Consider the following 12337-nt stretch of genomic DNA (forward strand, 5'->3'; position numbering starts at 1 on the left):
TCCCCACTCTGTCTCTGGTGAAGCCTCTCACAGCCCCTGAGCCTCTGGCCTGTACCCCAGTTCTGTATGCACAAATAAATAAATCTTAAAAAAAAATAGTATCTTAAGTTTAGCTGGTAGAAACAGAGAAACTTGCTTGAGGTTCAGATTAGTATTTTTGGACAAGTACTATGTATAAAAACCTATACTTCTTATTAAGGTTATGCATACAAAGAACATAACACAGTAGGAAACATTTTTCTAGGAAATTAAATTCTCTACATTTTTTCAATACATATTTTTTGGTCTTGGTTATTTGTCTGGTTGGTTCTCTTAATCCGTGGACACAAACTCAACAGATTATACTCAGCTTGGTAATTCCCAACTTGGAGCAAAGAATATCATGAGCAGTACAGGCTCAATCTATGCATAATAAATTTAAACTGAGCTTACTAGAATTTTGAAATGTCAGCTTCACTAACTGTGGGTATTTTAAGTATGGAGTTGATTCCATAAATAGACACTGCCTACTTGTAAATACTCTATGAAAGTAAACATTTTTGCAGGTGTACTCTATTATCTTCTACAGTTTACATTAATTTCATTATATAAGTCCATTGTTTCTTTTCTTTGGGATGAGTTCAAGTTAAAAAAAAAAGTGGTCTTTCAATTTCAAAAACAAAGGCCATTGAACTACAAGGAGTATTAAGCATTATTGAGGCATATGGGAACAAAACTTCTATCCTGAAGGTTAAAAATATCTAACTCTTTGCCTTTCAAAGGCATTATTCAGCACTGTCTTCCTAATAAGTGGAGCCAGAATTTGTTTCTATGCAAGCCTATAAAATATTTCCAGGGAGACTGCTCAATAGAGCAGTTGCCATCGGATGCCTCTCTCTAGTATATAGTAGGGGCAAGTGGCTGAATACAAGGGAGCCAAGTAAATACTGTCAGTTATCACTTGAAAATCTATAAAGTCAGTCATAGTTTGAAGAAAGAAATAGAAAGAACAAAAACAAATGAACCTCAAAGGGCCATAATTTCTAACCTAGTATAATTCTACTTCTAAGAATCTGTATTACAGAAAAAAATTTCAGTATGGGATATATGTATACAATTTTTAAAAAGAGCATTATTTAGATTATCTTAGGGAAATCCACATCTTTAACCTATAAAATAATAGTTAAGCAAATTATGGAATACCTTCCTGATAGAAGACTACACTGACGTGAAAAGGACAGGTTATAAAGATCATCCAGCAATATGGAATGTTAAATGGAAAAATACACAAAATTGACTTATGATAAATATGTCAAAAACAATAATAAGAGAAGTGAGACTCACACCATGTTGATAATGGTGATGTTATAAAGATGGAGTTATTTTTTTCTTCTCTATTTCTAATTTTTTTTTTGTAGTCTAGCTATTTTACATTTTCTAGTCTAAAGTTAACATTCACAAGGAGGTTATAAACTGGGTGTGGATTTTTGAGTTAGAGAAGGTAGGAAAAGATGGAAGGGAAGAGCTATTAACAGAAAGGCTAACTGGGATGTTAGAAGCAATCCATTGATAGGAAGTTGTGTGTATGTTCCAATTAACCATCAGCTGAATAATTATGCATATTTGTAGACTGCTTTCCTTGCGATTCTTTTTCTCCTGCCCCTTCCCAGCACCACATTTTGTACCACAGCATGATACAGAAGACCCAGAATACCCAAGTCGTTACAGCTCCTTCCTTATCCCATAAGGTAAATAGAATATATATTTTAAAAACATTTATTTTCTGTATGGCTTTTTACGCTATTAATGTCTAAAAGGAATATTAACCATGTTTTCCAAATGAAAGGGAATTCTAAACTTGATGATTAATGCTTTGGTTGGCATTGATGGAAGAAGTAAGTTGGTCCCTAGAGTGTGTATTTTTGCTTCATGTTCCTCAGCCAGCTTCCTTTCAGTGTGAGGTAATACAACTCCCTAAATATTTCCAGTGTTGTCACTTAAAAACAGGTTCAAAAAATACTGGAATGTCACATAAGCCATTTTATATAGTATATCTCTCTTTTATTTATATATAAGGAGCCAAGAGAGGGAAGACATAAGATAAGACTGACTACAAGGGACGAACAGAGTGGATGGGATTGCAAAAGACTCCCTACACAGCAGCTACAAGTCTCTGGATGAACTGATGCTGTTAGGTAGTGCTCCCAAATGTCCCATGTATCCAACACTTGCTACCACACAGTACATTCATGGCCAGACACTGTACAGGCACGTTTCCTTCTGTTACACTCAGAAGCCCTTCTTTAGCACCTATTAAAACTCTTACAAGACTATCTCAAATTACATTTCCTCCACGAGACAAACCTTTTTTCTTTTTTTTTTTTTAGATGGTATTGAACTTGTACAATCACATTTCATAAAAGCATGAGATTTTTCAAGTTGGAGGGGATCTTATAATCATTTAAGCTACCTTTGTGACCCAGTGAGAAATATTTTCCAAGGTGAGTTTATACTGATGAGTTAGGAGTAATTTTGAATGCCATGTATCCCTAAATTCTATAAAAGGTCTCTCAACTCTACCAGCATACAAGTTCTTTGATAAGAGGGACCACAACTTGCTCATCAATGATTTGTCCATAAGTAGGCACAAAGTCAGGCTTAAAAAAACTCCTGCTTTGGCCCTCCTTGGTGGTGCAGCGGGTTAAAGCACAGCACTGAGAATCTAAAGCCGCTGCCGCATGAGTTTGATCCCCGCCTTCCCCGGAGGTGACCACATGGCGTGGCAGACCTCTCCTGACCCGCCCGCTGCTCCCCTCAGCAGTGTACTTCATTGATCTGCCTGTTCTGTTCCCCACTCTGTCTCTGGTGAAGCCTTTCACACCCCTGAGCATCTGGCCTGTACCCCAGTTCTGTATGCACAAATAAATAAATCTTAAAAAAACAAAAAACAAACAAAACTCCTGCTTGGTTGATTTAGTTTGAAAATATGCTAGTGCAAGAAAAATGCTGAAAGTGTTGCTGAAGAAGCCAAAGCAAATCTGCTCCCAGAATCTGCTGTCATAAATTCTGTGCAACAGAATAATATGAAGTAGAAGGAAAGCATGACTTAAAAGATGCAACAGGAAGAGATATTTCATGTCACTGAACAAATTTACTACACTGAAAACTGGACAAGCTTTTCTAACCTCAAAGAGAGTGATATGTGCTTATTTTCCCCAGAAGAATTACTATTAATAGGGAAATAAAAAGTCATTAATAGGGAAATAAAAAAAAACTGTCAATAATTGTTTTTCCTTAAAATGTATACCACCACACAATCCTTTTTAAATATGCAAGTGTATCCCCATTAGAAATCAGAATGCTAGGTGAAAGCATTACAGGGCAACCCAGTGTGAACTGGGCTGCCAGAACTGACAAAACTTCCTAGAACATTCTTAAAATTTGGTCAGTTTCTCTAGCAAGAAAGTCTTTTTTATCTAAAGTCCACAAATACTAAAGAGGCATTATGGACAGTTGGGGGATTTGAGTTTTAGCTTTTCATTTGCTACAATTTTGCCTATCCTCTCCAGCCATTCTTTCTTTCCTTCCTCAACAGATGTTTACAAAGTACCTACTATGTACCAGGCACTTTGCTATGCAGAGCTCAGTGAGACAGGAAGACAAATTAATTCCAGAGAGGAGGGCAGACAATAAACTAAAGAAAACAAAGACAAATGTAGGCTTTAGTAAATGCCATAAAGAAATAAGCAGGATGAGAGAGAATAACTGCTGCCAACGTAGCAGGAATTACTTTAGCTTGACAGACCAGCCATGCATACTTTATCTCCCCATGAATATCAGGCACATCACTGAACTTTACTAGGATTCAGATTTCCAACATGAAAGACTAACGTTGAACTGGACTTGAAGTGAAAAAACTTAAATTTGAGTTCTGGCTTTGTCCTTAAAGCCAGAGCTCCATTTTCTCCCAGATAAAAGATAATGTGAGCAGAATACAAAAGGCCCTGTATACAGAACAGACTAAGCCACAGACTAAGAGTGTTGTGCTCCTTGCTCTGCTTTAAAACAACTGGATTACTTTTTGTATGCTGTTTCTCCCGGACAAGAAACATACCTGCCTTCTCAAAGAAAAATGAGTTTGGCAAATCAGCACTGATAAACCATTACTTACTGCACATTAAAAAAAGTAACTCATGATTTTCCATCTCCTTCTTTCATGCATTAAATTTAACTCAATTAGTGATAGCTGAAAAAAAAAAAGTCTATCAAGCCACTAACAAAACCACTATAGCATCCTTCCATGACAGTGTATCATATCGAAGAAAAGAAACTGTACCGAGTGTAAAGTGCCATTATTGGTCACTGCAGGAAGGCGGGCCCATCGCTCATTTTCCAATTCTTCCATTACTTGGTTCATTGCACTCTTTAGCCATGTGTCCACAGAAACACCAATTTGCTTAAGCAGGTCCAGCCGGGCTTCAGCTTTCAACTTAATTATCTAAGAAAACCAAGAAAATGGTCAGAAGTCAAGGCATGTTTTCCTCTCAAATTAATTGTATTAATCATTCATCACTTATTCATCAAAACAATCTTGATAGTCACTAGCACGGTAAAGATATCAATTTTTTTACTTGGAGAAAAAGACTAGGATGGGGGAGGGGAGGTGCAAAGTGGGAGAGGGGAAAAGTAAAAGGGAATGCAAAACAGGAACCAGAGCTGCTGACAAGGCAAATGGTACACATCTGACAAGAGCACAGCACTGATGACACATCAAATGTGACTTAAGAATAGAAAAACATTAAAGTGCCATAAAATCTGCATTCCTTCCCTCTTAATAAGGTCATGCCAGAACATCTGAAATGTAACATTTTCAACAGCATTCTAATCCATCTTCTGGATTGTTTCTCCTTCATAACCCATCCTTTTTTGCAAGTCTGCACATGGTCTCATTATGACACTTCCCTGTGGAAACATTCTTATGACTTCTGACTCCCTACTGAGTAAAGATTTTAAGTTAAATTATGATGTAGTTGTCAGAAAAAGAGGAGATTAGGAATAAAAAGTTCTTATTCTCTAAATTCCAGAAAGAGAAAGATTTCCTGTTCTTTGACTCTTGTTCCAAACCATAAAATAGTAACAAGGGTGTCAGTTTAAAGCTGTTCCACTCAAACAGTATATTTACTTAAGAAAATATTAGCCAACTGGATACCACAATAAATACAAAGAAAAATACACCATGCTCAAATGATACTTATCTCAGCAATCTAAGGTTGGCTTAACATTAGGAACCAACCAATACAGTTTATTGGATTATGAGACAAAAGGAAAAATGACTGTCTAAAAAGATGTAGAGAAAGCATTTGACAAATTTAAGTTCAGTATTCATCATAAAAAATAAAACAATAACAAAAACTTCTTAAAACTTCTTAATCCAATGAAGGATATTTACCAAACATCTACAGGCAATATTACAGCTAGTGATGAAAGTCTAAATGTTTCTCTCAACATGAAGAAAGACAGGGGTGTTGTGTTTACCACTTTTATTCAGTAGTCTACTAACCAGTACAATAAGAATAAGAACAATTTAATAAGAGGCAAAAAAAAAAAAAAAAAAAAGAGAAACAAAGGGCCCTCCTTGGTAGTGCAAAAGGTTACAGCACAGCACTATGAAGCTATCTGCAGCTACAGCAGTATGAGTTCTATCCCCGACTAGGGAGATGACCCACATGGCGTGGCAGACCTCTCCTGACCTGCCCGCTACTCCCCTCAGCAGTGTACTTTGTCAATCTGCCTGTTCTGCTCCCAACTCTGTCTCTGGTAAATCCTCTCACCTCCCCATACCTGTGGCTTGTACTCCAGTTCTTGTGTGCATAAATAAATGAATCTTTAAAAAAAAGTTAGAAACAAATAAGTAAACCTGCCTTTTATGACTAAATACAGTTATATAAGGAGACTACCCTATGGAATCTATCAAAAAGCTGCAAGAATAAATGAATTTAGCAAGCATATGCTCTAAGGTCAATATAAAAAATTTTTTTATCTCATATACAATGAATTTTATAAAATGAAATTTAAAATTTTAAATAGTATAAAAACAAAATATTTGGGGATTGGATTTAACAAAATATATTTAAAAGCCTTTATATCAAAAACTACAAGGTATTGAAAGAAAATAAAGAATGCTTACATAAATGGAGAGAAATTATCATGTGCATGGACAGAAGACTCATTATTGAGAAGTCAATTCTCCTCAAAATGATGTAAAGAGTCAAATATAACCCTAATCAAAATCTTAGCAGGTTGAGATTTTTTTTATAAAAACTGACAAATTGATGAAATGAGAAGAGTTCATACAACTTGGGGAAAAAAATCCAGTAGTTCCACTAGTACTGATGGAAATCAAATGAGATATTATAAAATTAATGGAGGATTAATGAAATTTTACATACATTCAAAACGGAAAGAAAGGATCTAGAATCATGGTTTTGACATATTTGATATTTTTGTAAAAAAACTATCTTCATGAATGCAGACTTACATACTGGTATTAACAAAGATGAGATATTCTCTAGTGGGAATCTTACTTCATAATTTCAGCATTAAACTAACAAACAGGGTAGTTCAGCACATTCATGGAAATAACAGGTCATTCCACCTAAACGCAGAATTTGTGTGACTGACACCTACTACTGCTATGACTGGAACTTTGGTAGAACTAGGGTACCAGTCAGTGACACCACAGATGGAGTCTGGAAATGGAAAACACAAGCAAGAGCAAACCCTTCAGAAAATTTCTGAGACTTCTCTTGTTCCACTATGGCTTGGAACTGGTTTTAACCAGAGTTTAGAGGAACACAGAATAGGAAAACTCTTCTATACAAGCCAATGTTTCTCAAACTAGTAAGGGCCTGCCAGTAGGTGCGGCTAGCACCCAAGAATAGTGGTTTAGTCATGACATTGACAGGTAAATAGCCACTTATTGTAACCCTGCCCTCTTCACTATGGACCCTGTGACTCAGACTGCCAGGAATGAAGGTGAGTTGGGGGTTACTGGTGTTTCTTTAGACCAAGTAGACAATAAGCCTTTTCTGGTTCCAATCACTGTCACAGGGTTGTGCCAAAACCACGCTCATATTGCCTTTGTCTGCCTCTTCCCTCAATGGTGTAGCCACCAAAACACTTCCTCAAAATTTCTAGAGTCTTGAGAGGGTATTTGAATGACACTTATTTAGACCCTCAATCAATGAATAATTTCTTATATGGAGTAGCCCATGACAGATGTTTGTCCCAAGTTCTCTTGTACAGATGACACTATATCCCAAGAAGTTTATTCTGTCACTGGGCAGATCTATTTGAAAGTATTTCCCAATACCAAGCTCATGTCTGCCTCCTTTCTATTTTCACTTTTTGAAGTTCATCTTTTGGCTTTTGAGGTTGTGTGGCATAAATCGGTGCTAGACCTTTGTTGCTGAATAACACTCCTTTATCACAAGTCCTACCTCTTTTGTTGCCCTAACAACTCCCACATTAAGCTCTGTGTTCTCAGGGTCTCTTAAATGTTAAGTATACGTGGGTAGACTCCTTGGCATTTCTGTTTTTATAATAGTGTGATTTACCAGAAAAAAAATTTATTTTTATTTATTTATGCATACAAGAACTGGGGTACAGGCTAGAGGTGCCAGGAGTAAGAAGATTCACCAGAGGCAGAGCGGGGAGTAGAATAGGTGGATCTACTGACATCCCAGTACTGCTAAGAGGAACAGTGGGCAGGACAGGAGAGGTCTGCTGTGCCATGTGGGCCAGCTCCCTGGCCCAGGATTGAATTCATGCCTCAGTGGCTGGCAATAGCTTCATAGTGCTGAGATTTTAACCCCTGTACCACCAGGGAGACCCTAAATTTTTATTTTTAATAAAAAACCATTGTTTTACTTCCTTGCTAGTATTTTTTACAGAACAGGACTTCCCCCCTTGGGTATAGTTATTACACTCCCACCATCAAAGCATCCCATTGCCTCCACATTATCCTGTTCTCCCTCAGGTACAGAGCTTATAATCTGTGGATCTATAATCAGCTTTCAAAGGTTGGTTTTTCTTTTTTTCTTTTTTTTTATTATTTTTTTATTACAAAGCTTATTTTTACATCATTTTGCACATTTATTTTTTTCTATCTCGATTGTAATCCCTGCGGGTTTCCCATCACAAAATCACCCCTGTGCCACCACCATAGTCCCATGCATTTCCCTCCCTTCCCTCCCCCCCTCCCCGTTTTTGATCCCATTCCCCACTCCACCCCCACAGAATGTCTCTGGTATATGGTTGCTCATTATTTTTGTTATTTTCTCGCCTGGTCCATTATACTCCTGCTATGAGTGAAACCATCCGGTATTTTTCTTCAAAGGTTGGTTTTAATGTTTGTTTTTGTCTGGCCCTATTTGGTTTTTCTATATTCCATGTATAAGTGACATCACTCAGTATTTATCATTCTCCTATCACTTCTGTTTTATAGTCTTAGTTATCTTTGGAATTCTTTATACCTTCCTAACAAGAACACATATTTGTTTTTATTTATTAAAAATAAAAGGTTGCCCCCATCCATTATATTTGACCCTTTTAACCCTGTGTTAACCTCAGAAATATCTATTTATTAATGTTTACTAGTTTTATCAGTATGTGATTTTGCTGAATTGTATGCTATGTAAATGTTCAATGTCATCATTCTGACTAGTTTCATCATGTAATTTCCTCAAACTCCTTCCATTTTGCTACAAATGGTAGCATTTTATCTTTTGTTATGATTAAATAATATTCTGTAGCATGGACCAAGATGGTCTCAGCCTTTTAAAAATATTTATTTCCGTATCCCTTCACTATGCTGCTCTAGGTAGGTAACTATACAGAAGCGTACACAGGTCCTTTGTGAACTGGACCTAATATCTAGCTCACTTCCTTTTACATTTCTTTACAAAAAAATCCTTTAATCAAATCTAATTACCAAACCGTAATCAATGTTTTCTTCCTCTACAAAAATACCTTTTTTTCATCTCAACCTCTTGGCTAAGAATTATTATTAGACTAAGGTAAATGAATTTCTGGATGCATTCTGTGTGTAGAAATGTTTCATATAACCTGCAAAGGGCTGCATGACCCCCAAAGGATTAAAAGCCACTGTTTTTAAGTTTAGTTTGAGGGCTTAACTAAGTTTTCTTTATTCTGATAAGTTCAGTTTATACCTTTGGATCCAGTGACTTCCATATGGGGAGACTTTTCTAGGCTCTGAACATATATTTATCAATTTTTATACTACTAATTTGATTTATTGTGTACTTTGTGAAAACTTTAAAATCTTCATTATGACTCAATTTTTATTTAATGTTTCCTGACTGTAAACTCTTTGTAGCAGGTTTAGTGTCATTGTTATGTGTATTAACTTGTATAAAGTAGGTGCTTAAAAAAGAGTACTACGGACACAGATATAAAGACTGCGAATCATTTCAAAATAATCAGTGTACAGAAACTGAGTTCAAAAAGGGCACACCACAACTGTTATATTGTTGATGGAATTGTGTAAAACATCACAATTAGCTGTCATCTCACCTCTGCTTTACGAATATTTTCTCTAGCTTCATCTATTTTCTGTTCCAACTCTGCTCGGCTTTGTTCTGATACAGCAACTCCATGACATTCCAGATCATCTAGAACCTATAAAAAAAAGGGTGGGGCAAATAACTGTTTCCTCTTATTTTTTTTTTATCTCTTAAGTGACTAGAGTATATAGATAATTCAAAACATTTTAGTGACAAGTGGCCACAGTTCCTTTTTAACCTATTTTTAAAAATTTGTAGTTAAACAAACAAACAAAAAAACCAATCTCTGAAACAATTATATACTCATACAAAGAGTCTCTATCAAGATTCTCCTAATGGTCACTGCAATAAAATATAAAATCCAAGAAACTGATATTGGTATTAATCTATAGACCTTAACTTGTATACATATTTTGATATGCATACCTTATCTTTTTAAAATTACTCAAGTATGAAGCATTTTTACAAACAACATATGTAAAATGTCAAAGTACCCTTTATATATGCAGAACCCACCATGTGCCCTCCATCTTAACCTCTGTCCTATCAACTTATATGGATTTTTCAAAGTATTTCTTATAGATGACCTACATAACTGTAGAAACAGAAATTTTGTTACAAAAAATATAATGAAATGAGATCTTTGCTTCAGTATGTCTCAGAAACCTTTTTACATTGGTACAGAGTAACTCTAGTGAGTCCACAGAGTTGAGTTAAATTGTGTCATATTTTATTTACTTTTATTCTCTTGTTATTTGTTTTCAAATTTCCTGAAGTATAAAAAGCAATGTATAAATAATCTAGTTAATGACACTTTGCTCACATATGGGGATACTTAAAATAACATTATAGATGTAGAAATTGTACATTTAAATTTTAGCAGATGTGACCTGAAAAGTTGTACCTACCCTTTTACAAGTAGCATATAACATCATGTTCTCTATATCTCACCAACACTGGGGACTGTCAATTGTAGAGATTTTTGAAACAAAGGGATGTAAAGATTTTCTCATTCAATTTTCATTTATCTGATTTATAGAAAGAACATCATTTTTTATGTTGCTGGTTATCTGTATTTCATACAAATAGGCAATATGTATTATTTACCCATTTTTTCTAATTTTTGTCTTTTTATTATTATTTAAGTATTTTTCTATGATAGTTCTTTTTCTCTTATTTATATTACAAAATTCTCCCTAATTCTATTCCTTTCTTTCTAAGTTTTAAAATTTCTCTTCTTTAATATTGATGAGATTCATATGGAACCACAAAAAACCTTGAATAGCCAAAACTCTCCCGACTAAAAAGAAAGAGGATGGAGGCATTATACTCCCACATTTGGAGCTATACTACAAAGCCGTAATAATAAAAACTGCATGGTACTGGAACAAGAACAGATACACAGATCAGTGGACTCGAATAGAAAACCCATATATAGACATCTATTCTTTGACAAAGGAACAAAGAAGATACAATGGAACAAAGAAAGTTTGCTCAACAAATGGTGCTGGGAAAACTGCGATGCTATATACAAAAAAATGAAACTAGATGACTACCTCACACCATGCACAAAAACCAACTTGAAGTGGATTAAAGACCTAGACATAAGAATGGAGACCATAAAATAGCTGGAAGCAAACACTACACGACATACACCTCAATGACATCGTTGGAGATACAACACCCAATGCAATGATAGTGAAAGAAAGGTTAACAGATGTGACTATATCAAGCTAAAGAGCTTCTGTACAGCAAAAGAGACATTACAAAAAACAAACATCCCACTGATTGGGAAAAAATTTTCTCACATAATACTAACAATAATGGATTGATCACATAGAAATATAAAGAACTGATGAAACACAACAAAAATAAAGTTAACAGCTCCATCAAAAAATGGGCAGAAGAGCTAAAAAGACACTTCTCCAAAGAGGAAATACAAATGGCCAACAAGCATATGAAAAATGTTCAACATCACCTGTAATAAGGGAGACGCAAATTAAAACCAGAGTGAGATACTACCTCACCCCAGTGAGAATGGCACATCTTAAAACAACTAGCAACAACAAATGTTGGTGAGGATATGGAGAAAAAGAAACTCTCCTGCACTGCTGGTGGGAATGCAAACTAGTACAAACATTGCAGAAAGCTGTTTGGAGGTTTCTCAAACTGCTAAAAATGGAGCTTCCATATGACCCAGCAATGTCACTCCTAGGTATCTACCCAAAATACAAAAACACTGATTCAAAAAGACACCTGCACCCCATATTTATTGCTGCTTTATTTACAATAGGGAAGACATGGAATCAACCCAAATGCCCAAAAGTAGATGACTGGATTAAAAAGATGTGGTACAGATACACAATGGGCTGTTACTCAGCAATAAAAAAAATAAATAAATAAATTCATGCCTTTTGCAGCAACATGGACAGAGCTGGAAGGGATCATGCTTAGTGAAATAAGCCAGAAAGTAAAAGAAAAATACCAGATGTTTTCACTCATAGTAGGAGCATAAAGGACTGGAGTGGGGTGACAATAATGAACCAAATATACCAGAGAACCAATATAATGAACCAATATACCAGAGACATTTTACAGGGTTGGAGTGGGGAATGGGATCAAAATTGGAGTGGGGGGGGGCAGTGCACAGACTACGGTAATGGCACATGGGTGAGTTGGTGATGGAAAGTCCATGGGGATTACAACTGAGATGGAAAAAGGCACAAAATTATGTAAAAATAAACTATTATAAAAATTTTTTTTCTTTCTATACA

At 35.6% G+C, this 12337-nt stretch overlaps 1 protein-coding gene across 2 annotated transcripts in view; it reads right to left on the reverse strand.

The window, feature by feature from the left end:
* Positions 1 to 12337, reverse strand: part of FCHSD2 (FCH and double SH3 domains 2) — a 200915-nt gene that overhangs the window by 27093 nt on the left and 161485 nt on the right. For both annotated transcript variants that reach the window (XM_004683177.2, XM_004683176.2), the window contains 2 exons: positions 9574 to 9678; positions 4316 to 4477 (listed from right to left, as the gene is read on the reverse strand). In XM_004683177.2, the coding sequence (XP_004683234.1) occupies positions 4316 to 4477; positions 9574 to 9678 (267 nt within the window). The remainder of the gene's footprint in view (positions 1 to 4315; positions 4478 to 9573; positions 9679 to 12337) is intronic.

This window comes from Condylura cristata, unplaced genomic scaffold (assembly GCF_000260355.1).
Source record: "Condylura cristata isolate star-nosed mole 26May11 unplaced genomic scaffold, ConCri1.0 scaffold00015, whole genome shotgun sequence".
NCBI classification, from domain to species: domain Eukaryota; kingdom Metazoa; phylum Chordata; class Mammalia; order Eulipotyphla; family Talpidae; genus Condylura; species Condylura cristata.